Source organism: Paroedura picta, chromosome 10, assembly GCF_049243985.1.
Source record: "Paroedura picta isolate Pp20150507F chromosome 10, Ppicta_v3.0, whole genome shotgun sequence".
Lineage (NCBI taxonomy): Eukaryota > Metazoa > Chordata > Lepidosauria > Squamata > Gekkonidae > Paroedura > Paroedura picta.
The window spans coordinates 5,472,342-5,499,029 of NC_135378.1; the positions used below are offsets into that span (position 1 = coordinate 5,472,342).

A 26,688-nucleotide genomic window follows, 5' to 3' on the forward strand; every position below is an offset into this window, starting at 1 on the left:
TTGGTTCTCTCCCATTGGTACCCTCTGTTTGTGACCCCAGAGAAGGAGATGAGCCACTGAATGGCTGTCCCTTGGATCCCAGCATCGGTGAGGTGGTGAGCTAGTAGCTCATGATCTACTGTGTAGTCTTAGCAACACTGAGCCATCTCAGTCCAGCAGGCGGAGGGGCTTGTGCATCAGGGCGGCCAGTGCTATCTCAGCCCATGGCCAGGCTGGAGGCCTGAGTGGGCTGTGTCTAGGACCAAAGCTTCCTCCAGGAATACTGTCAGTTGGTCCGCGGCAGCTCCTTCCAACTGTGAGATGGGGTGGCCGTTGGCAAGTTCCCAGGGACCCAGGGCTGGTTTCTTCAGCAGAGGCTGGTCCACTGCCTCCTTCAGCCCCACTGGCAATTCTCCGGTTGAAAGGGAGAGGTTGAGCCTGACCCCGCCCCTTTCAAAAGGCCAATGGTGGGGGTGGGAACCCTCCAAGGTTTAGGATCCAATGCCACCGTCAAGAGAAAAAGAAGGGCTTGTCCAGTGTGGCTCTCTGTCCTTCGTGATGCCAGCAGAAGGACTCAGGATGGATTTATTCTTCTCGAGGTTGCTGCTATTTGTGTGATATGCTGAGGATATACTAAAGAATGTAGAGTGATTTGCGGGGGGAAATATCAGTCCAAAAATCCAGCTACATTGCTGTGGACTGTTTGTACGTAGGCAGAATAAGCTATTGTGAGTTCCCACTACGGAAACCATTTAGTTTAAAATGCCAAGACCTTAAACTATTTTCTTTGATGTGCAGTTCCTTAATGAGAAATATACCACACTGTATACATATCTTATACCAAAAATGAGGGGAGGGATTTATTCTTGGCTTTCTTTTTTGTTTTGTAGACAAATTGAAGGGAAGGTGGTTGAAATATCTAGACTTCAAGAGATATTTGCAGAAAATGTCTTGAAGCAGGTAAACGCTCCATGTTTGGCCCTGTCATGCTGCCTGCCTCTCTTGTCAGGAGTCAGGGTGTGCAGCTGCCATCCAGGCAGGTGGCAGAAGAAGACCTCAGGTGCCACTTGGGCTTTGGTGGGTCCCTGGTGGCGCAGAATGGCTCTCCGCGTGGTGGGAAGGCCTCCAGGTGCCCCCCGTGGGAATGTTTCCGAGTTACAAGCATCCCTGAGTGCGTGGAGAGGCCGGGGTCAGAGTGCATCCATCAAGAGATCATCCTGTCCTCTGTTCATGCCTGCAGACCTGTGGGGTGTGCCTGTGGGGTCAGTTGTTAACTTGGGTAAAAGGAAAGTAGCGACGCCGCAGCCAACTTCTGGCGGCCCCATCAGGCTTTCTGGGGTGGCTCGCCATGCCTGCCGCCTGCCGGTCAGATACTCTCCAGGGCCGTGACCCTGCTTGGCTACGGAGTTCTCACAAGATCAGGCAGCCCTCCCGACCCTCCCCCAGATGACGGCCTTGCTTAGCTTCTCTTCACACCATCTTCAGTTATAAGAAGAACGTGACCCTGCAGGAAGGATGATTTCAGCAAAGCTAAATGCCATGTTTCCTATTGCTCTGGCCAATAGAATATCAGTACTCCTATAAGGTGATTGTAAGCTACTTTGAGGCCCATGAAGCCAGCTGGGTGACCTTGGGCCGGTCACAGTTCCCTCAGAGCTCTCTCAGCCCTACCTACCCATAAGTTGTGGGGAGAGGAAGGAAAGGTGCTTTGATGGCTTTGAAGTTCCTTCAGGTAGAGAAAAGTGGCATATAAAAACCTTCTTCAAATCCTATGATGGATCTTTCATATATTTCATATAAGAAACTAGGTATTAAGCCCGCTGTGGCCAGAATACAGCGGGCCCTAGCGTGGTGAGTGGGTGGACGGATGGGGCGAAGGAAGGAGGAGAGGGAGAAAGAGAGACAGAGAGAAAGGCAGAAAGAATGGGAGGAAGATAGAAACAGAAGAAGAGGCAGAGAAACAGGGAGCGAGAAGGAGGCAGATGGAAGAGAGGGAGGAATGCTGGGAGGAAGGGAAGGACAAAGGGAATGCTGGGAGGAAGGAAGGCAGGAAAGGAGTCAGATAGGTGGCATGAAAGGGGACGGGGCAGGGGTGATAGGAAGAGGGGGGGGGTAAGGTGCCGTGGGTGGAGTGGATAGCTGTGGCGGCGGCAGCGGGGGGGCTCCGTTCGGCGGGGGGGATCTTGGCCTTCTGCCGGGCCCAGGGGTAGGCTTGGAGCGTGCAGGATGCGGTGGCGCAGAGAAATCTTTGACGCGGCATCCCTGCTCCTTTCCCTAGGACGAGGGGAGGCCGCGGGAGGACTCACCGTGTCGGAAGGGTGCTTGTCCTTCTGCGCGGCAAGTCCCCTGGCGGGCGAGGTGAGGCCTCCCCATTGGCCACTTGGACGGGCGAATCAGGAGCTGCTTTGCGGCTCCTGATTCGCCCCTCTGAGTTTTTATCCCAGACAGGGCCCGCCCTAACTCCTCCCCATTAGCCCTTAGGGCTTTATTTTATCTGCTCCACAGGAGCGGTTAAAGATTAGGAACAGGCATTAAGGTTTGTGTGTGTCCCAGGAACACCTGGGATATGCTTAACAGGTGATGCGATGCCATGGGGCTACCAGTTTGCCCTCTTTGCAAATGGCAAGGGAATCCCATAAATGGATTGCATCTTGGGACTCTGAGTATCCCATGATGCTGTGGAAGAGGGTGAGGAAATGCTTTCCATAGCAACCATGGAGGTATCCCGATTCCTAGCTCCATCTCCATGGCTTCAGATGAGCATAAACTGAAAACAACGTCTCCCTGCCCTCTTTGGTCCTTTCCATGCTTTTGCTTGACTGTGGGCACTTCCTCAGTATACGTATCTGATTTCAGGAAGCTGAAATCGATAATATCCATCAGCTGGTTGTGGGTGCAACAGAGAACATCAAGGAAGGCAATGAAGACATACGGGAGGTAACGTGAACCGTATTTTGGCACATGGCCTGTCAAAGGTTTCTTCCTTAAAGAGTGACATTCCCCATTGTAGCAGCCCTGCCAGTTCTGCCTGGCTTTTGGTGGAGTGCTCCATCTTGACCTGCTGAGATGTACAGACGTTGGGCTTTGCTTCCGAAAGAAGCCTCTCAGGCACCCTCTCAGCTTCCTTGTACGACGGCTCCCTCCACACATCCCCACATGGAGGCAGGTTTTCCTCCAAAATAAAATTCTGTTCCCTCACTGTCTGAGCCACTCAAGTAACATGGTTATTTTATAGAGCAGTGGTCCCCAACCCGTGGGCCGCGGCTCCCTCTTCCTGCCTCCCCCCCCCCACAGTGAGAAGCTTGCCAGGCCGCAAGCAAATCGGCCGCCACAGCAGCCGATTAGCTTGTGGCCTGGCAAGCTTCTTGCTTTGGGAGGGGGCGGGAAGAGAAGCTTGGTGGGCCACAAGCTAATTGGCTGCTTCCTTGCGGCTTGGAGGGGCGGGGAGAGGGAGGCGCGGCTGCCAGCAGTGCAAACGCACGCGTGGACTTGCCACTCAGGTGCGTTTGCGTCCGGCGGGGGCTCAAACATGCGTGCGCGGCAAGTCTGCACATGTGCGCATACGCAATGCTGCTGCACGTCCGCGTTTGTGCCCCCGCCGGACGCAAACGCACATGCGCAGCGAGTCAGCGCATGCGCGTTTGCGCTGGGCTGCAGCGCGTGCGCGGGGCCCCGGGTTGCCCTCTCCCCGCACCCCGGTGCAGCGGTCCGCAGCCTGACAAATGTTGCGGACTGCTATTATAGGGATCCATAAGCCTGTTCCACCCCGTTACTGAAAGGGAATTGAGCTTTAACTCAGCCTTGGCACACCAATGGAAGGTGTAGGGGCCTTCTTTACCAGAATTTGAGACATTGTCAAACAAAATAAAATATTTTATCTTAACACACAAGGAAAGATCAGGTGGAATGAGGAGTGGAAAACTGAGGTTTTCAAATGCAGGCTATTGAGAGATTCAGGTGGGTTGCTCTGAAGTAGCACAACAAAATTTGAGTCCAATCAGGCACCTTCAGGACCAACAAAGATTTATTCAAGGCATGAGCTTTTGTGTGCAGGCACTTTTCCCCAGACAATGGAACAGGGATCATAAGTGTACAGTAGGGTTGTGTGCAGTGGCATCCAAATTGGCCGTTCCAGGCTGATGCAGCCAGCGCAGTGGAGGGGGGGGGAGGCACGGGTGCCGGTGCGTAACTCGGCGCACACACGCAAGGAAGAAATGCAGGCCAGATTGCCCAGCCTCCCCACTTGGGATGTCATGGCAAATGGAGGGGGGGATCAGAGGCTTCTCAGAGCAGGAGGCCTTCAGCGGCACAAGCATCAGTGAGACTCCTCCTCCTCACAAACAACTGCTCCCTTTGCCTGCCTGTGATACTGTGGGAAATGCTAACCACAATTGTTTGTCTCCAGGCCATCAAGAATAATGCCGGATTCCGTGTGTGGATCCTCTTCTTCCTCGTGATGTGTTCCTTTTCTCTGCTCTTCTTGGACTGGTACGGCAGCTAAATTGGGCAGATTTTGGGTGCTTGAAAACCACCTTGGACTGACCACAAGCAGGACTTCTTGTACTTGGTGCATCAGGATGGAAATATATCGTTCAGAGACATGGATTCTCGCATGCTCTTGTGCGGAATAACTGAGTCGCGTTTATTTGTGACACCACTTGGGAATGTGCTAAACAGGACACCACTTTAAAAAGTTAAGCCATGTGACTGAGGCTGATGAGATCGCAGGTAGTTCCCAATCCCTGCAGGAAGAAAGTGTTTCCTTGCTGAGCGATGAAGATTAGTAGAGGACTGCAAAGGAAACTGTCCCAAAGGCTGACCAGAAATCACTTTCCCCAATGTCTTGGCAATGCTGATTTTAATTCCATCATCACCCAATCCACGGGAGGGGGGGGGGGCTGCCGGTAATTCCGTCACAGCGCCCACCTCGTGGGTGGCTCCCTTCCTCGCATGTCGATTCCACCCACATTCGTAGGTTACCTGTTTAGGGGTTGCAACATTCTGAGTGGAACATTAACCCAGCAGGACTGTGGAATCGTATGTGAACTGCTGTTAAACATACGAAGCAACCAAAGCGTGTTGTGCTCTAAAGTCAGGGTTGACACGTGACTCTGCTTGCATCGTGCCGCCAGTGGGCGCCTGAAAGCTTAACCTTCAGCGGCAGCATCTCTGCTGGCCAGTGCTGCTCCCCCCCCCCCAGTCCTTCCCTCCTCTTGAGGGGAAATCCCCTAGCACAAGGGACTGCAGTAAACAATCTTCTCCAATGACTAGTCCATAGTAATCTTCATTAGAAACAAGCTTTTGGAAAAATGGGAGGGCGGAGTCAATACAGTGATGGGTTGCAATCTGACTTAGGGCTTGTGACGCCAAAGCGCCCAACCCTCAGTCTCTAATTCTCAACATGGCCATATCTGTGGCTACTTCGCCCCAGAGATTGGAACCAAGAACAGATGAGCCAGACCTTTCTTCACTGGCAGTCTTCAAGCAAAGGCTGGATACACACTTTTCTTGGATGCTTTAGGATGCTTAGGACTGATCCTGCGTTGAGCAGGGGGTTGGACTAGATGGCCTGTATGGCCCCTTCCAACTCTATGATTCTATGATTCTAACCTGAACAATGCTCCAAGTTTGCAGAAAAAATTGAAATTTAGAAAAAGTACATGGGGAGTTACCTCCCCCTCCCCCCCCCCCCAATAATAGAAGCAGGGCCTGTACCTTTAAGAAATGAATGCCATTCATAGCCTTTGCTTGGCAGCCACACAGCATTGCCTGCCCTGGTTTCTTCTGTAGAATGCAGGCGGAGGGGACAGAGCCCTTTGCAGGCAGTTTTGATCTCTGGGGAGGAGCTGGGACAGACGCATGCCTGCCGAAAGGAGAAAACGAAAGGCTGCCTGCCATGCCTCCCCCCAAGACTAGGCACCCCCTACTTGCTGGGTGTCACCCCAGATGGGCCTTGGGCCAGCTAGACACAGCCCTGGGCGGGGGGGGGGGGGAAGGGAGGAAGAACAAGCTTGGGCAGGTCTCCTGCTTGCAAATATATGAAGTCTCAGAGGCAACCTCTTATTTCTTGGTCTTTATTTTACAGAGTGAAAATGTCAAAAGTTACGTGTGAGTTTACATTCAGTAAGGTACAGGTCTACTAGAAAATACAAACATGGTATCGTTTAACATATTTATATGGGATTGAACTCCTTTTTAATGCAAAAGAAAATTTTGGCACATAGTTTATTGCTTTTTATGCATTCCACACAGCAATGATAGCATTATTTTAAAAGACTTCTTCAACACAGACCTACGCTCAGTATTAAAAATGTCTAAATGGGGGAGGAAAAAAACTGGCATTTCTGAGCAGGCGGCAATGCTGAGAGAGAGCGGCAGGAAGGGAAGCCAGAAATGGAACGGTGACCATGTTTGTCCTACTACAGATAGAAGAAAAAGCCTTTTTTTTCCATTTCATTTTTGTGCCTACATAAATAATGAAACTTTTGACATGTCCACTGGGAAAGATCACATTCATAACACGAACAAAAGGCTGATGAGTACCTGACACAACTAACTCTGCTGGCAGCTCTTGTGGGGCCAGCCACCAGCGGGGGGCTGGGCCTCCAGGCGATTGTCAGGCATTTGGAGCGACACTGGAGGAGAAGTGGGAGGTGAGTATCAGGAGAAGCCCAGGTTCTTGCCGGAGCCACAAACCCTCCTTACTTTGTCCAGAGCAGGCCCCGCCCCCCACCGCTCCTGCCCTTGCCACTTCTGCTCACGGGAGAGTTAACTGAATGAGCCTTGGTCATGTGTCTGGACAGGTCTTTAAACGGGAAACAAGGAACAGTTGAAAACATGTTGTCAACACAAAGCTTCAAATCCAAGCGTGCACCTACCATTCCAGGCTTGTCTAAAACCCCTCTCCCCACCCCCCACCCCCGCCTGCTTGCATGGAGAAAGCATGGCTTAGATTCCCCCCTCCCACCCGCCGTGCCCTCTGAAAACTGCAGTGGGCGCAAAAAGAGATGGAATGCGCAGCCTGTGCGGTCTCTCTTCACCTGAACATCTTTATGTGGTGGTCCCACTGAGTGGCAGGGAAGGCATTTCCTGTCAAGGATGCTCAGGATCACAGCCGCTTACCAGTGAGGGGATGCCCAACAATGCGACCATGAAGCATCTTGCAACGCAGGAAAGGAGAGACATTTTTAACATTGTCCAAAAGAGAAAAATCTGAGCAAAATGATTCCTCCTGTCTGATCAGACAATTTACAGTACGGGAGGCTGTACCCACCCTGGAGGACATCTGCCTGTTCAGGCCACTCCTCAGAATGCCTGACCCCCACTTGGTCTCCTTATTCTCCACCTTTGAAATCTGCATCTTGTGCCCAGTGCACACCCACAGACAAGACCCTCTAGTCACAGTGGAAACGCAGTGAGTCTGTTCACAGCTATGACAAAACAACAATTAAGCATGCCTCGTAGCAAAGAACTTAATTACCACTTTTTTACATATCGGGTACATTGAGCAAAAACAGGCCAACTTTGTTTGTTTCTTGGTGCCCCTTTGGGGAGCTGGCAGCCAATTTTAGGTGCGTCTCGCAGCCAAGCAACAGACGAGATCCTTTCCCCGTATGGCCATGGGGCTTGCAAAACCTTAGTTTGTGTGTTAAAAGCACATACAATAAAGCAAGATTTTCCCCCTTGCCCAAACCTCTCCACACCCCAGTAGAATTTCTAAATTGCAAGAAGGTACCTTCAGTTGGATTTAGTGTTAAAGCTCTAAAGCAATGCTGATTGCACTTGCCTTTAAGCCCATTATCAGTCTGTAGCAAGTTTTCATTTTCTTATTTTTCCCTTATTTTGCTAAGCAGTTATCAGCAAACAGAAGCAATTACAGCATAAATATAAGTAACCTCTAAATTATCCGTAACAATGAAATGTTCCATGAAAGATCCCTCAGTACTTCCGGGTCACCCAGAGCAGGCCTCCCCTAGGCCGACTTCTCAGCCGCTTCTGTCTCTTGCTCGGACAATTTCTCCTCTGAGAGCACCGTCATCCACGGAGACACGGAGCGTGTGATGGTCTGCTTGGCCAGGTTGTAGTGGTTTATAACGGTATAAAATTTCCCTCTCGCACTAGAGTCTTGTTCAGAGTAGTAGTTTTCTAATGCAGCCGGGATGCACTGATTGTTCTGAAAGACAGCCAACCATCAGCAAGCAACAATATTAAAGCTTGTGAAGGAAGCACATAGCCAAAATGCCGCAGCTCTAAGCCCCCTGCCCATTTCAACGAGGAGATGAGCACGGGTGCTTCTCTTTTGCATTCAGAAGTTGCCCTTCATAGATCCCAAACATTCTACTGCATTCTCTGGGGCCAGCATGGGCCTTTCAGCAGCACTCCATTCACTGCAAAGGGATTTCACTGTAAAAGCACCTGTAATATCTGTAGAACTCAATGGCTGTACAAACCAAGCAATCATGGGTGCCACACAGTATTTAACAAGGCATCTCAATTCCATGCTCTCGATCCAGGGAGAGCCGTGGCCTTGTGGGAGGTGTGGCACCTACCGAATGGGAACCAGACTGGCAGGAGGTGGAACCAGCCCTTTTCCGACTCTACTTCAGAGATGGGGGCAGTGAGGCAAACTCCCATGGATGCTGCCTGAAGCACCTTAAAAGAAGGAACTGGGCAGCTTCTCTCTGTTGAGCCATTTTGCGGGGGGTTTACTCATGCAACCAGTTGGCCATATGCAATTGGAGCTTCTTTTGAGGAAGTCCAGGGGCACAATTTTACCAGCTAATAAAACTAGTGGTTCCAAGAATGGAAAGTTCCAATGCCTGATTTCAGAACAGGCGGCTGTGATGAAAAATACTTCTAGGGGCAGCCATTTGAGCCTCTTCTCTGGCTGCAGCCTAAAAAGGAATTTACTTGACCAAACTAACGTGACTGAGCTATGAAGGATCGATAGTGAGTAGAAGCCACCATTCAAAGAAGATTATAGAGCATTATTTTGAGAACACCAGTCCTGTCCCATGCCACTATGCACCGTGAAGTGCTGACGCAGATGGGAACATGGGTTTTTCTGTGAAGGTTCCTTTTATGGAGGTAAAGGTGGACATCTTGTTATTTCCATACTCTTCCCACAAACCTTGAAGGTAGGGTTTTAAGTTGTTTTCTCCCTGCTTTTTGCGAGAGCAGTTCCACCTCCTTCAGTCCAAAGGGCTCCAGAGTTTTCTATTAAAAAACCACTAAAACCCATTGTTGCTGCCAACAAGGTTTAAAAGCTACAGGATGAGGCCAGAGGGTCAATCCCATTTTAGGGGGAAAACAGCACATAACAAGACGGGGTGAAGGAGGAGGGGGCCCTACGGGATGAGTGACTATGTCCTAGAATTTCTTATGAGGAACCAAGGAAGTTCGTAGTAGACTTTCATAGGGCAGACTTTAATAAACTCAGAGTGATGAAGTTATCTCAGGGACCATAATGCTGGCAGAGAAAGGAGCAAGTGAAGGGTGGACTTTCTTCAAACAAGAGCGATTGCATGCTCAAGCCACGACTATTCCACCAAGATGTAAACATGGAAAGGGATCCAAGAAGCCTATTTGGATGAACAGAGAACTTCAGGAGGCGCTGAGAAACCTGTCCATAGAGTTTTCATGGCAAAGATACTGGAGTGCTTTGCCATTTCCTTCTCCAGTGGATCACCTTTTGTCAGAGCTCTCAGCTATGACCTGTCCGTCTTGGGTGGCCCTGCACGGCATGGCTCATAGCTTCACTGAGCTATGCAAGCCCCTTCGCCACAACAAGGCAGCGATCGTTGAACGGGATCTCAGTTCGAATCCAAGGCAAACCATTCAACATCACAGTGATCCAGGTCTATGCCCCAACCTCTGCTGCTGAAGAGGATGAAGTTGACCAATTCTATGAAGCCCTACAACACCTTCTAGAAGCAACGCCAAAAAATGATGTGCTTATCATCATGGGGGATTGGAATGCTAAAGTAGGAAGCCAGAAGATAACTGGGATAACAGGCAAGCTTGGCCTTGGAGTACAAAATGAAGGACGCAGGCTGCTATAATTTTGTCAAGAGAATACAATGGTCATAGCAAACACTCTTTTCCAACAACCCAAGAGACGACTCTACACATGGACATCACCAGACGGTCAACACAGAAATCAGATTGACTATGTGCTCTGCAGCCAAAGATGGAAAAGTTCTATCCAGTCAGTAAAAACAAGACCAGGAGCTGATTGTGGTTCAGATCATCAGCTTCTTGTTGCAAAATTTAGGCTCATATTGAAGTAAGTAGGGGAAAGCACTAGGCCACTCAGGTATGAACAAAATCATATTTCTGACGAATATACAGTAGAGGTGACAAATAGATTTAAGGAATTGGATCTGATAGACAGAGTGCCTGAAGAACTATGGATGGAGGTTCGCAACATTGTATAAGAGGTAGCAACTAAAACCATCCCAAAGAAAAACAAATGCAAGAAAGCAAAATGGCTGTCTGAGGAAGCTTTACAAATAGCTGAGGAGAGAAGGGAAGTGAAAGGCAAAGGAGAAAGAGAAAGATACACCCAACTTGGGTGCTTTAGGATGCTTAGGGCTGATCCTGTGTTGAGCAGGGGGTTGGACTAGATGGCCTGTGTGGCCCCTTCCAACTCTATGATTCTATAACTGAATGCTGAATTCCAGAGAATAGCTAGAAGAGATAAGAATGCCTTCTTAAATGATCAGTGCAAACAAACAGAAGAAAACAATAGAATGGGGAGGACCAGAGATCTCTTCAAGAAAATTGGAGATATGAAGAGAACATTTCATGCAAAGATGGGTATGATAAAGGACCAAAATGTTAGGGACCTCACAGAAGCAGAAGAGATTTTAAAAAGGTGGCAAAATAATACACAATAACTATACAAGAGTGAGCTTAACATCCCTGATAACCACGAGGGGGTAGTCATTGACCTGGAGCCAGACATCCTGGAATGTGAAGTCAAATGGGCCTTAGGAAGTCTGAGCAACAATAAAGCTAGTAGAGGTGACAGAATTCCAGTTGAACTATTCAAAATCTTAAAAGACGATGCAGTAAAAGTGCTACACTCAATATGCCAGCAGATTTGGAAAACTCAACAGTGGCCGCAGGATTCGAAAAGGTCAGTTTACATTCCAATCCCAAAGAAGGGCAATGCCAAAGAATGTTAAAACTATCGCACCATCGAACTCATTTCTCATGCTAGCAAAGTTATGCTCAAAATCCTACAAGCTAGGTTCCAGCAATATGTGGACCGAGAACTTCCAGAAGTACAGGCAGGATTTCGAAGAGGCAGAGGAACTAGAGATCAAATTGCCAACATATACTGGATCATGGAGAAAGCTAGGGAGTTCCAGAAGAACATCTACTTCTGCTTCATTGACTATGCTAAAGCCTTTGATTGTGTGGAGCACAACAAATTGTGGCAAGTTCTTAAAGAGATGGGAATACCAGAGCATCTTATCTGTCTCTTGAGAAACCTATATGCAGGTCAAGAAGCAGCAGTGAGAACCGGGCATGGAATCACTGATTGGTTCAAAATTGAGAAAGGAGTTCGGCAAGGCTGTATACTGTCGCCTTGCCTATTTAACTTGTATGCAGAGCACATCATGAGAAATGCGGGATTAGATGAGTCACAAATTGGGATCAAGATTGCAGGGAGAATCATAGAGTTGGAAGCGGCCATACAGGCCATCTACTCCAACCCCCTGCTCAATGCAGGATCAGCCCTAAGCATCCTAAAGCATCCAAAAAAAGTGTGTATCCAACCTTTGCTTGAAGTGAGGGGGAGCTCACCACCTCCTTAGGCAGCCTATTCCACTGCTGAACTCCTCTGACTGTGAAAAACTTTTTCCTGATATCTAGCCTATAGCGTTGTACTTGAAGTTTAAACCCATTACTGCGCGTCCTCTCCTCTGTAGCCAACAGAAACAGCATCCTGCCCTCCTCCAAGTGACAACCTTTCAAATACTTAAAGAGGGCTATCATGTCCCCTCTCAACCTCCTTTTCTCCAGGCTGAACGTTCCCAAGTCCCTCAACCTATCTTCATAGGGCTTGGTCCCTTGGCCCCAGATCATCTTTGTCGCTCTCCTCTGTACCCTTTCAATTTTATCTACGTCCTTCTTGAAGTGAGGCCTCCAGAACTGCACACAGTACTCCAGGTGTGGTCCGACCAGTGCCGTATACAATGGGACTATGACATCTTGTGATTTTGATGTGATGCCTCTGTTGATACAGCCCAAAATGGCATTTGCCTTTTTTACTGCTGCATCACACTGCCTGCTCATGTTTAGTTTACAATCCACAAGTACCCCAAGGTCTTGTTCACACACAGTGCTACCTAGAAGCGTATCCCCCATCCAGTAGTCATGCTTTTCATTTTTCTGACCCAGATGCAGAACTTTACACTTATCTTTATTAAATTGCATCTTGTTCTCATTTGCCCATTTTTCCATTGTGTTCTGATCTTGTTGAACTCTGTCTCTATCTTCCGGAGTATTTGCCAGTCCTCCCAATTTGGTGTCATCTGCAAACTTGATGAGTAGTCCCTGCACCCCCTCATCTAGATCATTAATAAATATGTTAAAAAGTACCGGGCCAAGCACCGAGCCTTGAGGTACCCCGCTACTCACCTCTTTCCAGTCTGATGAAACACCATTGACAACAGCACTTTGAGTGCAGTTCTCTAACCAATTCCCTATCCACTTAACTATCTGAAAATCCAGATACTGCTCCTGCAGTGTTTTCGTCTTTCTGGGATAGTCATTGATTGAGCATGCAATAGCTCTTGTTTGAGTAGCACCCACCCTTCACATGCTCCCTTCCCTTCCAGCATTCTCATCCATGGTATGACACTCATCATGTCTCTGAGTTTATTAAATTTTGCCCTACGAAAATCCAACATCCGCGTCTGGCTACAAGCTTCCTTGGCTCCCCATCTCAAAAGGAATTCTATGAGGACATGGTCACTTCCCCCTAGGGTCCCCACCTCCTTCACCTCATCCACCAACTCTTGCCTGTTGGTCAGTATTAAGTCCAGTATGGCTGAACCTCTTGTGAGTTCATCTACCATTTGATAAATGAAATGGTCAGCCAGGCAGGTCAGAAAGTTGCATGACTGAGGACGCTTCGCAGAGTTTGTTTCCCAGCACACATCTGGGAAATTGAAGTCACCCATGATGACAAGGTCCTGCCGCTTGGATATTTTCTCAAGCTGTTCACAAAGTGCAGCATCCACATCCTCTCATTGGTCAGGCGGTCGGTAGCAGACACCAACCACCACACTGTTTGTTTTCCCCTCACTTATTTTCACCCAGATGCTTTCCACTGTAGATATGCTCTTTTTCACTAGAATTTCCTGACAGGTAAGCCCTTTCCTCACATACAGTGCCACTCCTCCACCTCTTCGATCTATTCTGTTTTTTCTGAACAGTTCATATCCATCCACCATTACATTCCAGTCATGAGAATCATTCCACCAAGTTTCTGTGATGCCTACTAGATCATACCTTTCCATCATCATGAGAAGTTCCAGCTCTTCCTTCTTATTGCCCATGCTTCGGGTGTTAGTATAAAGACATCTGAATCCTTTTACTTTTGGTTCCCTATGAGATGGCCTTGCCGGTTGGGCTGCCCCCGATCCGTCTCCTTCCATACACTCCCTATGTTGATCGTCTCCTTCCCCTTGTGGCTTTAGTTTAAAGCTCTCCTGATGAATCTCCCCAGGTTCCTGCTAAACACATTCTTCCCCAGTTTCGATAAGTGCAGTCCATCAGGTGCTAGTAGGCCTTCTTCAAGAAAGCCTATCCCATGGTCCCAGAAACCAAATCTCTCCTGCTGGCACCAACTACGCAGCCAGTGATTCACCTCCATTATCTTCCTCTCCCGACACATTCCTCTTCCCTTGACAGGCAAGATTGAAGAGAATATGACTTGTGCCCCCATTTGTTTGAGCTTCCTCCCCAGATCTTGATAGTATTTTTTAATAGGAGTGATGGTATTCAGGGACAAGTCATTCGTTCCCACATGGACCATCACAAATGGGTAGTGATCTGTAGATTTGAGGAGTCTGGGCAGCCGTTCTGAAACATCTTTAATTTTCGCCCCTGGCAAGCAACACACCTCTTGGGTTAGGGGGTCGGGCCCAGCCACATGGCGATCTTCGCAGGGAGTCTCCAATTACCAGTACTCTCCTTTTTTCTTCTTCTTCTCAACTCCATTTCCTTCTGTCCCCGTGGCCTCTTCCCTTTGTCTTAGACTTTGTTTTGGGACCTCTTCCCTTGTTGACCCTTGCACCTCCTCTGCAAGGGCCTGAAATCTATTCTGTAGCTCCAAAGGCCCCGAGAACTGTCTCGCTCTTCGCCGTTGAGTCTTTTTCCAAACTGTCTGCAGAGGCTACCTAGTGTGGTCAATCTCCTTATCCTCTTCAGGACTGGCTGTATTCTCTTTATTCCAAGTTGCTATTCTCTTTATTCCGAGTACTAGAAATATCAACAACCTCAGATATGCAGTGATACCACTCTAATGGCAGAAAGCGAAGAGGAACTAAAGAGCCTTTTGATGCGGGTGAAAGAGGACAGTGCAAAAGTTGGCTTGAAACTCAACATCAAGAAAACGAAGATCATGGCATCTGGCCCTCTCAATTACTGGCAAATAGATGGGGAAGAAATGGAGGTAGTGACAGATTTTATTTTCCTGGGCTCCAAGATCACTGCAGATGGGGACTGCAGCAAAGAAATTAAAAGATGCTTGCTCCTGGGGAGGAAAGCTATAGCAAATCTAGACAGCATCCCACCTATTATTCAACTGCCCCAAATTTCAGATGTTCCATCATTATCTGGAGGGTTTTATGGGAAAACTGAAGTATCTGTGCATCGATGAGAAGCACCTAGTGAAGATGTTGCTTACTGTAAAGGAGCCTTCTCAGATAGTGGACCTTGCTAAAATCGTGTCAATTATCTCGAGAACTAATCTGTCTCTGCTGTAGATCGGCTATACGACTACGGCCTTATTATTGTTGTTCATATGTCTATGCCTGGAATTTGTTTCTGTTTTAAATTTTGTATATCAAATCTTATGCCAATAAAGGTATCTGCATCTGACAGCATCCTAAATGCAGAGACATCACCCTGCCAACGAAAGTGTGTCTAGTCAAGGCTATAGTCTTCCCAGTTGCAATGTATGGCTGCGAAAGTTGGACCATAAGGAAGGCCGAGTGTCAAAGAATTGAGGCTTTTGAACTCTGGTGCTGGAGAAGACTCTTGCGAGTCCCTTGGACTGCAAGGCGAACAAACCGGTCAGTCCTAGAGGAGATCAGCCCTGCCTGCTCCTTAGAAGGCCAGATCCTGAAGATGAAACTCAAATATTTTGGCCACCTCATGAGAAGGAAGGACTCCCTGGAGAAGAGCCTAATGCTGGGAGCGATCGAGGGCAAAAGAAGAAGGGGACAACAGAGAATGAGGTGGCTGGATGGAGCCACTGAAGCAGTCGGTGCAAACTTAAATGGACTCCGGGGAATGGTAGAGGACAGGGAGGCCTGGAGGATCATTGTCCATGGGGTCGCAATGGGTCGGACACGACTTTGCACCTAACAACAACAACACGGGAGAAAACGGAAACGTTCAAGAAATGGAGGGAAGACCCCTAAAGAAGCGCATCTGCAGGTCAGCCATCAGAGAGGCCAAAGCTGGGAGTGAGCTGAGACTGGTCAGAAGAGCCCGCTATAACAAGAAAAGCTTGTTCAGGTACGTGAGGAGCAAATGTAAGGTAAATGAGGCAATAGGCCCGCTGTTGGGTGAAGATGGGGAAAAAAAGATCCTGCCTATGGAGCGTGTTAGCCCTGGGGGGGGGGGGCATCCATCTCAGCTGGAGTCTTGTGCTTCCTTTGGCACCATCTGATGAAGGCCTTCCAGGCGCAGTGATAGATCTTTTTCGTTGCTGGTTGTCTGCCTGTCAGCACAGTCTTCACCACTGGCTCCAAAAACCCTAGATCTACCAGACCTTGCCCCTCAATCTCCAGGCAGTCAGGTGCAGCCATGCTGGATCCAGGTAGCATAGCAGAGCCTGGGACAGACTGTCTAGAAACATCTTGGAAGGCTGGAATGATCTGTCCTCTCCCTCTTGAGTTTGTTCGGAGCCCAGGAGACCGTTGGGATCAGAGGGAAGGCACAACGTATGTTGGCCAGGCACTCAAGAGAGGAGTGCATCTGTCTTCTCCCACTTGGGGACAGGTGTAATGAGGAAAGAAATCTTGGCTCTGAGGGGAGAGGCAAAGAGGTCTACGCAGGGCTGGCTGAACCAAGTCAGTTGTTCAAAGAGAAGCTAGGACGGAGACCACTCACCTTGATCCAGGCAAGTCCAGCTGAGCCAACTGGCCTGGGCATTGGAGACACCTTCTAGTACTCTTCTCACAGAGATGCTAAGAACCTTTCTGACTGAAGCTTCCAGAATTGCATACCTCTCTGGCGGCTGAAATGAGCCTTGGCTTCCAGGAGGAATTTCAGCACAAGGGAAACTAACCTTCATTCCAGGAAAATTATTCTTGTGGTCTGATCTGAAGCCACCCATGGTCCTTGGATCTGACCTCACCCCAAGAGGCTCCCATCTGTGGTGATCAGTAAGCTTGTCTCTGAATTGATCTCTCTGCCTTTGATCAGATACGAAGAGAGAGTTCAACAAAAGGAACTCTGCAACTGCAGGCAATTGATTGCAGGTGAGGAAATTCCCTGGCGTGTGCTCAAGCCCATGGGTCACTGGCCATGGCTGCAATCATGGAGCTCAGGAGCTGGGTCAGAAACATTAGGTCCACTGACCTGGAGGAAACAACCAGCAGAGCTTCATGCACACGGAGTCTACTCCTGAGTGAGCCGCTACTGTGGCCAGTGGCAGTTGGCTCTTTTCGATGTTGATGAGAAAGCTACGTGTCAACAAGAAGAAGAAGAAGAGTTGGTTCTTATATGCCGCTTTTCCCTACCCGAAGGAGGCTCAAAGCGGCTTCTAATCTCCTTCCCTTTCCTCTCCCCATAACAGACACCCTGTGAGGGAGGTGGGTGAGGCTGAGAGAGCGCTGATATCACTGCTGGATCAGAACAGTTTTATCAGTGCCGTGGCGAGCCACTACACCAAACAAATGCTGGATGGTGGACACCGTCTCTGCGGAAGGACAACTGGTGAGAAGGTTGTCCAGATTGAGAGAAAGGCCCAAAGGTAATCACTGCTCCTTCCCAGTCTGCACATACAGAAGAGTCAGGAAAAGATCTGGAGAAGATACTCCTCTCCTCAGGAACAGGAAGAAGATGACCCAATATCCTGTCTCCAGGGATTGTGGGAGAAGGAGTACCAAACATCAGGATGTCCTCCTTTTGTTTTACAAATGAGAATATTCCTAAAGATACTGAATATTCCTAAAGATACCCAACACTGACTGACCACTCTGTCAGTAAGTGTTGGTTATGGGCCAGGATCCAGAAAAAGGAAAAAAAGAGCATGAACATGTGGCCCTGGTGCAGCATTTCACACCATCAGACCCTGCACTGACTCTTCGGTCTTCCTCAAGTTCCTCCGAGTACAAAAGCCATTTGAAGACAGAGCTGCATTATCCTGACCGTGTCAATGTAGTGCTCTCACCACCCTGGGAGCTGGAAATCCCACTAGTCGGCTGCTTGGCAGGGAGGCAGGACTCACCTGGGAATTCATCTCCAATCCTCATAAAGCAACCCATGGAGTATCAGTTTTAAGAGCTATGCACTGTAAAGCTCCAGTGGATGCATCAGGGAAGGGTCCCTCTCCATCTCCAGCCTCACGGACCAGGAGCTCATTTGAGCAATCCTCCCCGTTGCCCACAGAGATTGCCTTAAGGAGCCTGGAAGGCACAATCCCTATCACTGATGTGGAGGGGAAAGTCCCCCATGCTGATCGGCCGTGAACTTAGCTACAGACCATGCTGACATTGGACTTCAACCATCTGTCATCATTTCAGCATGAAAATAATGCCTACATTCTCAACTATTTCTCTTTTTAAAACAGACATTTTTCGGAATGTATGCTGGGGCTCTTGCTCATGGTAGTGCTTGTTCTTGCTTTTCTGTAATCCAGTTTTTGCATTCAAATCACATTTTTCATTGTTTCTATTTGTGCAGTTTCCTAACTTAGTAAAACACTCTTAGTACAATGTTGATTATGTCTTCCGTCCTTTTGAACTAATTTTTGTAATCCGCCTTGAGTCCCAGCAAGAAAAGCAGACTACAAAGTACATAATATAGAAAGCATTAAATTTTCAAACAAGTCATCTGCAAAATGCAGCCTCATGGCCTTATTTGTGGCACAGGGAGAATTTTGGTGGGTGGGGAAACTCCCTCACTGGCTGCAGCCTTCTCCCAGTATAATCTCAGATAGTCCTGGTGTCTGCCTGCAGCTGTCCAATGGTCTATCCTGGGACACTGCAAATTTCATGAATTACTTCAGTTGATATTGAAGGCGGGAATCACAAGTAAGTTTTCCCAGCATTCCGTGACACTCAGCTTTGGGGCACCACTTTCTCTCCTGTACACCTTCTTGGTGTTTCTCCCTGTGCAGAGTTGTGCAGGCTCTTAGGAGAAGCAACAGTTCTACTCCAGATGACACAGAGGGCCTCCCTCCCCCCCCCTCCAGGTGTCCTGTGCTGGAGCCCCGTCTCATGCCGCACAGGCACTGAACGTGGACGGGCTGACCCCGGAGCTTCTATTCTCCCCCTCCCCCAGCAGATGACTACTTCCAGCTGCACTGAGACCACTGCCGCGTAGAGTTGTGCTCTGCCACCCGGTTCCTGCCCCTGGGTGACCTGGACCCAGCCACCCTCCCTCACACGTCTGGCCTGGGCATAAGGGCCATCGTGAGGGTAAGGCAAAGGCAGGACCAACATGGACTAGGCAGAGAAGGTCACTGCTGGGCACCTCCCTTCCTACTCATGAAGAGGGCCAGAGATGGAGCCTCCTTGGTCCTCATATTTCAAGCCACCCTCTGGCACTGAGGTGCAGGACTAGGGCTGCCCCAGACCCTTTCAGCAGGGAGCCTTTGAGCCCTGGCTGGCTTGTTCCAGGCATAAGCAGGAGGGGCCCTCTTTGTGACTCCACCGCTTCTAGAAACAGTCAAGCTCTCATCGGGGAAGAGTCCAGAAGAAACACTGGCAGCAACTGTTTATTCAAAGGCAGAAGGACTAACCAACAGAAATGCTCTCAGAAATTGACCACCTGCACATTTCAGCCTTTCCAAGAATTGTCCTTGGATGACCAGAACACAAGCAACAACAACAACAACAAGAGTTGGTTCTTATATGTTGCTTTTCTCTACCCGAAGGAGTCTCAAAGCGCCTTACATTCGCCTTCCCTTTCCTCTCCCCACAACAGACACCCTGTGAGGTGGGTGAGGCTGAGAGAGCCCTGAGATTCCTGCTTGGTCAGAGCAGTTTTCTCAGTGCTGTGACCAGCCCAAGGTCACCCAGCTGGCTGCATATGGGGGAGAGTGGAATCAAACCTTGCTCACCAGATGAAAAGTCTGCACTCCTAACCACTCCACCAAGCTGGCTCTCAAGATACCCTGCCCCCCACCTGGGAGCCCTACTTCTGCTCTGCTTGCCTGAAATCCACTAGCGGTTTAGTGCATGACCTCCCGCCCCCCCCCCTCCCGCATCTCAAATCCTCCTTCACTTCCAAGATGACTCTTCAGCCTTTCCTTTTCATATAATTTAAGGCCACACAATAACCATATCTGTCATTTTGTTAAAAAGCCCATCTATATACTTACCTTGAAGACAAAGCCTTCCGGACAGGTGTGGTCATACTTGTAAACCTTGTAGACAACCAGAAATACAACACAAGTAAGGAAGGCAAGGGCAAAAAGGACCAAGACGGTTACCTGCAAACAGACAAAAAAAATGCAATTTACTATTAATTCTACCTTGTATCTCTCTCCACACACATACAGAGGGCAAGGAACCTTGGGTACATAATGAGAAGGCGAGATGATGATGCTGGGAAAAGTGGGAGGCAGCAGGAAACCTGAGATGGATGGACTCCATCAAAGAAGCCATGAGACCTGGAGGTCATTAATTTATTTATGGGTCACCATAAAACCACCTCCAGTGAAAACAAAGGGGTTCTGCCTTGACCACGCCCATCAAGCCCTCCCCTCTGAGCACGGCTGGCTACATCTGGCAGCCACATTCCTTCCTTGTTGGAGATGCCAGAATTGAACTCAGGACTTCATTCAGGCAAAATGAGTGACCCTCTGTGCACACCAGCAGCTCTCCAGACAGTTTGTATGTTGGGTCCTTAAGCAAGGCTGGCTTCACCCAATTTTAAATCCTTCAAGAACTTAGGGTGAACGAATGCTGCTCTGGAAGTAGCTTGCAAAATCACTTCAAGGCACATCTAATTCAGCCTTAAGAACGAAATAACAGCCCTGCTGGATCAGACTCATGGTCCGTCCAGGGCAGCATCCTGTTTTATACACCTGCCTCAGTAAGCCAAGCAGAATATGTCACCCAACACAGCCCTGTTGTGTAGCTTGATGCAAGCAAGAGCACAATGCCTAGCAGAATTCTTAACACAGGGTTTTAGTCTTCGGTCCATGTTCTACAGTTGCCTTCATCCTCCCTTTTAATATTTTTAATCTATGTGGGGTTTGATGCTTTTTATGATGGTAACCCAACCTGAGACGACAACTGATAGCAGTGGGAAATAAATCTAAATAAATATCAACATGAATAAACAAATGGATTAATAAATGAGAGCCCCTTCGGATGTGCACCAGATTACTCCCATACTCTTGCCTCGTGCCATCTAACAGCACTCTGTTGTTATCAAAAACCATTCTTCACATAATGTGCAAAATTGAAGGATCCCTGAGGATTGTTTCTGTGTACATGGCTACCAAAGTCAGCATGGCATCTGCAAAACCTTGATAATAAACATTTCAAATTCTAACAGGCTTCCTTTGACATGATATTGTTGTAGCTGTTGGGTCAATGGCTCCCAATTCAGAAGGACCCAGGAGGAAAGTCCCCCTGCCCTGTCAAGAGAAAGGGGACTGAGATGTTCTCCTTTCCTCTTGAGCTGCCTGCTGCAGGGTATGGCCCAGACAGGAACCCACATGCTGCTTCCTAAAAGGCCACGAGATCTGAAATCAAAGCTTAAAATCTATCATGAGAACATGAAATGGCCATTTTAGGATATCTGTGTTTCCGACAGAAAAGGGCTCCAGTTTGGAAAAGTGCAGATTCCCCCCCCCCCCTTCCCTCCCTCTGCTTTTTAAGGGCACACCACCACATCCCCTTGCACCGAGCAGCCAGGGCATCCCAAGAGGGACAACACCTAACCACCGCCTCTCTCCCGTGCACCGTTCCTTAGCAGCGCAACCCAACATCCCCACGGCCGGCACGTAATCCCAGAGTGATCATCGGCAAGTAATATTCCAAGCAACGTGGTTCGCCTGACATCAGCCACGCTTATCCCAGTGCAACCTGACAGCTTGCTTCTGGCTCAGCTCCCTCGGACCCATCTCAGAGTGGCCCAGAGCTGCCCTCACAGGCCTGGCATTGCTTTCCATGGGAGCCCTCATGAGATGCAGTCTTGAAGCTTTTCCTCAGAATACTCACCCGGGCCCTATTTTAGGCCTCAGCCTCCCCACATCATCATCGTGGGGCTCCATTGGAGGCCAAAAGCATTCTGGAGGCCCCGAGGCGGCATGGGGCCTGCCAGGGAAAGGCCTACCCTTCCACCACACCCCAGGGGCTACTCTAGGCCGCTCTGCCTGGCCCCGCAGCGGGGGAAATGAGACCAGCTGCCTGTCTTCCTCCAAGATAAGCACAGGGGAAAGACTGGATCAAACAAACAATTCGGAGGGAGGGAGTAAGCATCTGCTCTCCCCTCCCACTCTACCGCTGAGACACCCATCCCTGAATTTCAGTTTTTAGAAAGCCCTAAAGTTTTTAGAAAGGCCGGTTTTCAAAGCATGTATTAAATATTTCAGGCAGTTTGTAAGGTTTGGGATGCCAAAAGGGAGTTTCTCCACCAGGCATTCCCCTGAGACTGACCAACCCAAGAAGATCCACAGGTCCCCTCCCCAGAAACCCGAACCTGTCGGACTTCTCTGGGGGTCTCTCTCTAAGTTGTCATTCATGTTATATTATTGTTGATCAAAACATTGAAATCATGTTAATTTAAACCACTGTTGGATTATTAGTTGTACTAGGAATAAAGCCCATTTTAAAGTTGAATAAAATAGGCGCTAGGGCGGGCGGGAGAAGGCGGTGCAGCCCGGGGGGGGGGGCCCACTGGCATCTCTCCGTAGGCTTCTCCTGGGCGCTGGAGCGGCCGGGAGAAGGCAGCACAGCCCCGCAGAGGACTTACCGCATCGGCTGCCAGTCAGTCGATGTGGTGATTCCGTGGCCGGGCAAAGCAGGCAACGGGGAGCTGAGCTTCGCTTCGCGTGGCACCCCGTTGGCTGCTTGGAGCGAGATGGACACTCGGAGGGGCCAATCAGGAGCCGCTTCGCGGCTTCTGATTGGCTGCTTCGAGTTTTTATCCCGGACGGGGCCCACCCTAACACCTCCCACACAGCCCTTAGTCAATTATTTAGTCCGTGGCGCGCTGCACCGTGGGCGGGGCTTAAAGATGGGGGGAAGTTGATATCAGGGGGGCAGAATGTCAGGATCAGCTCCTCTGATCTCTGCCATGATTTATTGATTTATTGATAGCCGAAGTAACCCCATTTTGCCCTGGTAGTATGTTGTTTGTATAACCTTTTATATCCCTTTTATGGCCTAGGCCTGGTTTTCACAATCCTGTTTTATTTCTGCTAGCTGTGTTTTATGGTACTGTCAGGATCAGTCCCCTGGTCTCTGCCATGTTTGCAGGTTGATCAGAGAGTCTCCATCTTTGTGTCTGTGTGTAAACCTCTTGTGCCTTCTATAACTCTGTAGTAACTCTTTGTACCTCTGTAGCTCTTTGATGACCCTGAGCCATTTCACACCGCATAACATCCACAGGTCCCCTCCCCACAAACCTGAACCAGTCTGACCTCTCTGGGGGTTTCTTCTAAGTTGTCATTCCTGTTATGTTATATTAAAGGTAAAGGTATCCCCTGTGCAAGCACTGGGTCATGTCTGACCCTTGGGGTGATGCCCTCTAGCGTTTTCATGGCAGACTCAATACGGGGTGGTTTGCCAGTGCCTTCCCCAGTCATTACCGTTTACCCCCCCCCCCCCAGCAAGCTGGGTCCTCATTTGACCAACCTTGGAAGGGTGGAAGGCTGAGTCAATCTTGAGCTGGCTGCTGGTATTGAACTCCCAGTCGCATGGGCAGAGCTTTCAGACTGCATGTCTGCTGCCTTACCACCCTGCACCACATTGTTGATCAAAACATTGAAATCATGTTAATTTAAACCACTGTTGGATTATTGTTAATGTTATTTCTGACTATGTTCTATGTTTAGGTCCTTCCATGTACCACCCCATAAAGTTATATGTAAACCGCCCTGAGTCATATGGGAAGGCGGCATAAAAATCTAATAAATAAACCAACAAACCTCCCGGTGGGAACCAGGGGTTCCCTGCAATTCCAGCTCCTCTCCAGGCCACAGAGATGAGACCCACTGGAGAACATGATGCTGTGTGGGGTGGACGCTGTGGCATTTCACCCCACTGCGGTCCCTGTCAACCCCAGGCTCCATCCCGAAATGTTCAGGAATTTCCACCCTGAATCTGTCAACCCTGCCCCCTTATCACTGATGGTCAAGGGGATTCCTGGCAACCCTAATTCCATATCTTTACCCCATCTGTAATAGTTGCATTTGAAAACTGGCACCAAAATGGTTTCATGACTTCCTTGATTCTTATCGCCCGAAGTGTAACAAGCAAAGAAGGGGATGCTGGCTTGCACTGCCCACCTCCGCAGTGAGTCCCCTGGGCAGGTGGCCCTCGATGACATGGAGCCTGCTTCAGGCACAGGCAAGGCTGCAGGAGCACGGGCAGCTGCTTCTGGCAAGAGCCCCACAGCAGTGGCCGCTTTGTTGCCAAGATGTGTCAGCCTCAGCCCTGGCAGGGCTGGTCCTAGCCCCAGCAGCACTCCTTCCCGCCTAAGGCTGCAGAGGCACAGCTGTGGGCCGATGCCAGCACTGTGTTCTCGCCTCCCGCCTCCTGAAGTGGGTGCGTTCACACATGCTGCATCATGCACTCCCAATCCACATTCGAGGAACTTTGCAACTTGATTTCACTTTGGGAAATCCACTTGCAAACAATGGTGCCTCCTTGTGCATTCCAGTAGTGTATCAGAAGTCGACTGAAAGTGAATTCCTCCATGCACGTGAAAGTGCTAAAAGAGCATGGCTCGGCAATGGCAGAACATTGAGGCTTGTGTTGTACCTCTCCACACAGCCATAGATGAAGCATCCCTCCAGCCCAAGAAGTCTTCCTTTGGTGAATGGGCCTCCTTGGATTGCAAGAAGGCTGCAGACATGGTTCCCAAGGAGTCTGGCTTTGGTCTTTAATCTGCTCGCCCAGCCAGAGAGCCACACAGGGGCCTGCATCTGAGCTCATCCCAATGGAATTCCTGCTGCACTTGGCACACCTGTTCCCCAGTCCTCGAGACGCCCTGCTCCAGGTCTCTCCTTCACAGGTGTTTGAGTGGCTCTTTCGGGGGAGAGGGTGGTCTCAGGGTGGCTTTTCTACTGACAGCTCTCACTCTCTTCTTCCTTGCATGATTCAGCCACCTGTTCACATTCGTGGATGCCGGAAGCATGCTTCATTGCTCTCCTACGTGACATTTTTAAAAAGTGAATTGTGAATCTTGTTGGTGGAATCGTGTTGCCTTCATGGAGAAGGTCACGGTGTCACCATGGCAACGGATCAATAGTGGGAGGGGAGAAGTCTGAGGCGGATGTGGGAGGCTGCAGCACACTGCAGAGAGCATGGGGGGCAGCGGAGATTTCTCTGGGAGTTCAAAGCTCGCTCAGAAGGGCTGGGGGGTCGGCTTTGCAGTTCTGCAGCCATTTCCCTGAAGAACCCCGGCTGCCCCACCTGCCAGCCTGGGCGTCTCCACCTCCTGGATTAGTTTGGATCTGCCAGGTTGCCAAGGCCCTTGAAGGGCGACCATGCGCCTGGGCTGAGCTCCACGAAGAAGCCTGCGTGGTTCCATTGACAGGATGCACTCTCTTTGCACAAAGAGCAGGGGTGTCTAACAACAGATTTGTGGAGGATATGATGGGCCAAGATGCTGCATGCAGCATGAATTGCTGGCGTGGCTGGTTGCACATGTTCATTCTTTCAACCATGCATGTTTAGCTGCCTACATATTTGACAACATTTGCGATGACATCTCATCTTCGAAAAGGGAGCAAGTTGGCTTTTCACACATGTGCATTCTCACCCAGTCCAAGTAAATCCTGCTGGCCCCTTCTCTTACTGCACGACCGCAATTATCCCCACAGACCATTCGATCACCCCCACATCACACTCAGCCGTCAAGCCCTGCCCATGAACTCCCATCCACTTGGGGCTCGTCTAAGCACTCCTTGCTGAGGGCCCTGGCGGCAGGCCTCTTGGAAGCAGCCACCGTCCTTGGGCATGCTCAGTGCTGGGGAACTCGGGTGCCGGTACCTGCAGCCGCTCAGTGCAAACAAAACCAATTGGATGGTCAACTCACCTGGAACACGGGAAATCCAGCAGTCCAGTGTGCTTGTGGTGAGACAGGCGGCATCTCTGACCGCTTCGTCCTTCTTCCTCTTGTGGGAGACAGTCGGCCACCACGTGTGTTCAGGGATTCTGGGTTTGGTCCTGTCTTGTGCTATGAAATGCTTCAGAACTCGGGAGTGAAGTGGCCAAGCGAGAGCTCTGGCCTGTGAGTGGAGGAGGGAGCGGAGGAGGGGAGGGGTGCCTGCAGACCTCCCTGAACGGGCCAGAAGAGGACTCTGAACTGGAGGACTGGGCTTGGTCCCCCCGCCTCCTCTACAGGCAGCCAGGTGGGCAAACCTGGGCCAGTCCTGGTTCTCCCAGCCCCACTGGCCCCTCACAAGGTGACTGATATGGGGAGAGGAAGTATCTTAAGCACTCAAGAAAGGCCTTCTGTCTGGATTTTTATGTGGAAGCAGCCTGTCCGAGTCCCAGTGAGGGTCACCTGCCTCCAGGGGGTGGCTGAAGATCTCATGAGATTAGATCTCCAAGAGACAGAGATCAGTTCACATGGAGAAAATGGCCGCTTCGGAAGGCGGACCCAACTGAACTCCCTCCTTTCCCCCAGCCCCACCCTCCTCAGCCTCTATCTCCAAAATTTCCCAGCCCAGAGCTGGGAAACCTTTTGCGCCAGAAGAAGAGTAAGACTTACCTTGAACCGTTCTGAGACACCTTCGGTGACGCTGATTGTGAACTCGGCTATTTTAGGAGTGCGGAATTTCCCTTTCTTGCGGTCGGGTTCATATTCCGTTTTTGTCTTGACCACCACCTTTTCAAGGAACATCAACAGGAGACCAATTAATAAGAGAGATCATGGCAGCCAAGAAGCCTGAGGGGAGAAGGACGGATCCATCTGCATTGCTAGCCAGGTGCCACAAGTTCATTGGCTCATGTCACTTCTGGGAAGCTGCCCAAATCAGGAGTCCACCTTTGATGTTTAATTCCCTTTGGCGAGACACAAACATGAGGTGCACAGAGAGGTTTCTCC

General features: G+C 49.6%; 2 protein-coding genes across 2 annotated transcripts in view; one reads left to right on the forward strand and one right to left on the reverse strand.

Annotated features, from left to right (window-relative positions):
* STX18 (syntaxin 18) overlaps positions 1–4,580 on the forward strand; it is a 44,757-nt gene extending 40,177 nt beyond the window's left edge. The window contains exons 9-11 of the mRNA XM_077301613.1: positions 870–939; positions 2,836–2,916; positions 4,385–4,580. Of these exons, the coding sequence (XP_077157728.1) occupies positions 870–939; positions 2,836–2,916; positions 4,385–4,480 (247 nt within the window). The 3' untranslated portion in view covers positions 4,481–4,580. The remainder of the gene's footprint in view (positions 1–869; positions 940–2,835; positions 2,917–4,384) is intronic.
* A 1,459-nt stretch (positions 4,581–6,039) lies between these two features.
* Positions 6,040–26,688, reverse strand: part of NSG1 (neuronal vesicle trafficking associated 1) — a 28,334-nt gene continuing 7,685 nt past the window's right edge. The window contains exons 3-5 of the mRNA XM_077301614.1: positions 26,353–26,469; positions 19,778–19,888; positions 6,040–8,152 (exon numbers count right to left, since the gene is read on the reverse strand). Coding sequence (XP_077157729.1) covers positions 7,952–8,152; positions 19,778–19,888; positions 26,353–26,469 — 429 coding nt within the window. The 3' untranslated portion in view covers positions 6,040–7,951. The remainder of the gene's footprint in view (positions 8,153–19,777; positions 19,889–26,352; positions 26,470–26,688) is intronic.